Source organism: Octopus bimaculoides, chromosome 23, assembly GCF_001194135.2.
Source record: "Octopus bimaculoides isolate UCB-OBI-ISO-001 chromosome 23, ASM119413v2, whole genome shotgun sequence".
In the NCBI taxonomy this organism is placed as follows: domain Eukaryota; kingdom Metazoa; phylum Mollusca; class Cephalopoda; order Octopoda; family Octopodidae; genus Octopus; species Octopus bimaculoides.
The window spans coordinates 30902538-30904315 of NC_069003.1; the positions used below are offsets into that span (position 1 = coordinate 30902538).

Genomic DNA, 1778 nt, shown 5'->3' on the forward strand with positions numbered 1-1778 from the left:
GGAGAGAGGGAGAGGTGGAGAGGGAGAGAGAGAGAGAGAGAGAGATGATTTGTAAAAGTTTGAAAATGTGTCTTTCAGGAGAGTTACATGTGTAAGCTGATAAAAATTCAGCCCAAAACTTCATTCGTTTTGTATAAGGGAGATAACTAAATATTTTTATACGAGTTACCGTTCTTGAATGGGTTGGCAAATTCAATCGAAAACCACTATATGTAAACCGCTGCCCGATCGGCTACAAGCTAAAAACAACAGCTAAATTTGCTGCTTATAACATCGCATCATCTTAGAAACTATTGAGGGATGTAGATATAGTCCTAGTTATACCGTATATGAAATAAGGTCCACAACTGGGGCTGTCTCTGATAATAAATCGCTTGACAAAGGCCAGCCTGAGGCGAAACAGCAATAACAACATCAAGTATGTGTTCTCGATGAGACAAAGAAGAAACCACTTCGATGTTGGTCGACCTGCTGGAAATGACAGTTAAAATTACCTGTCATGCCATTTTCTGCACAGGTGTTGACTTACAGTAGATTAAATCGAACATTAACAGTAGTCGTCTTTGATGGCCCGTAAAGGCTGGGATGCCCTGTCACCTTCCACCAGATCTGGCAACTAAAATAAAAACATGGTCCTAAAAAATTCCTTTCGATGGGACTGCTCAGTTGAATCCTGATGCATTTTACTTGGAATTTCTGGTCCTCCAAAGTCGTCTTGATGTATAAATTCATTTAACCTTTTTTGGGTTGTTAATTTTGGTCGGAAAAATTTGACTCGTATGCTGGAAAATGCAGTATAAATTTTCAAGGCAATAAAATTAACAAGAGCCTGGTGTGTGTGTGCACGTATATGTATGTTTGTCTGTATGCTTGTGTGTGTATATGTACGTATATATGTGAGCATGTGTGCATACGCACATGTGTGTATGAGTGCATGCATGTGTCTGTGTATGTATAAATGTGTGTGTGCATATGTCTGTGTGCATGTATATATATATATATATTTATATATATATATATATATATATATATATGTGTGTGTGTGTGTGTGTGTATTTGCATACGTGTACTTACTTTGAATTTCCCAACAACTCTGCTTTCGTCTGCATCATCGCCACTCACTTTCTTCCCTCGATACAACTCGAACGTGTGTAACCAGTCAGTGAAGTTGTTGAATTCGTGCTGGTTTTCAAGCTCATGAGGGAATACCTAAAACAATCGACAACAATAGCAATAATAATGACGATGGTGATGATGGTGATGATGATGATAATGCTTTCAAATTTCACCTCAAGTCCAGCAATTTCAGGGAGTGGGGAGATCGATTACATCGATACCAGTGATCCACTGGTACTTATTTTATTGACCCCGAAAGGATGAAAGGCAAAGTTGATCTTGGTGGAATTTGAACTCAGAACATAAAGACAGACGCAATACCGCTAAGCACTTCACCCAGCAGGCTAACGATCCTGTTAGCGAGCTGCTTTAATAGTAATCCTTTCTACGAAAGGCACAAGGAATGAAATTTTGTGGGGAGGGGGTAAATCGATCGCTTTGACTCCAGTGTTTCACTGGTACTTAATCTATTGATCCTAAAAGGATGAAAGGTAAAGTCGACCTCAGCAGAATTTGAACTTAAAACGTAAGGGTGGATAAAATGCCATGAAGCATTTTACCCAGCATGCTAACGGTTCTGCCAGCTTGCTGCCTTAAATAATAATAATAATAATAATAATAATAATAATAATAATAATAATAATAATAATAATAATAATAAT

General features: G+C 37.9%; 1 protein-coding gene across 4 annotated transcripts in view; it reads right to left on the bottom strand.

The window, feature by feature from the left end:
• Positions 1–1778, bottom strand: part of LOC106870412 (otoferlin) — a 360495-nt gene that overhangs the window by 253930 nt on the left and 104787 nt on the right. For all 4 annotated transcript variants that reach the window (XM_014916475.2, XM_014916474.2, XM_014916476.2 and 1 more), the window contains one exon: positions 1075–1209. In XM_014916475.2, the coding sequence (XP_014771961.1) occupies positions 1075–1209 (135 nt within the window). The remainder of the gene's footprint in view (positions 1–1074; positions 1210–1778) is intronic.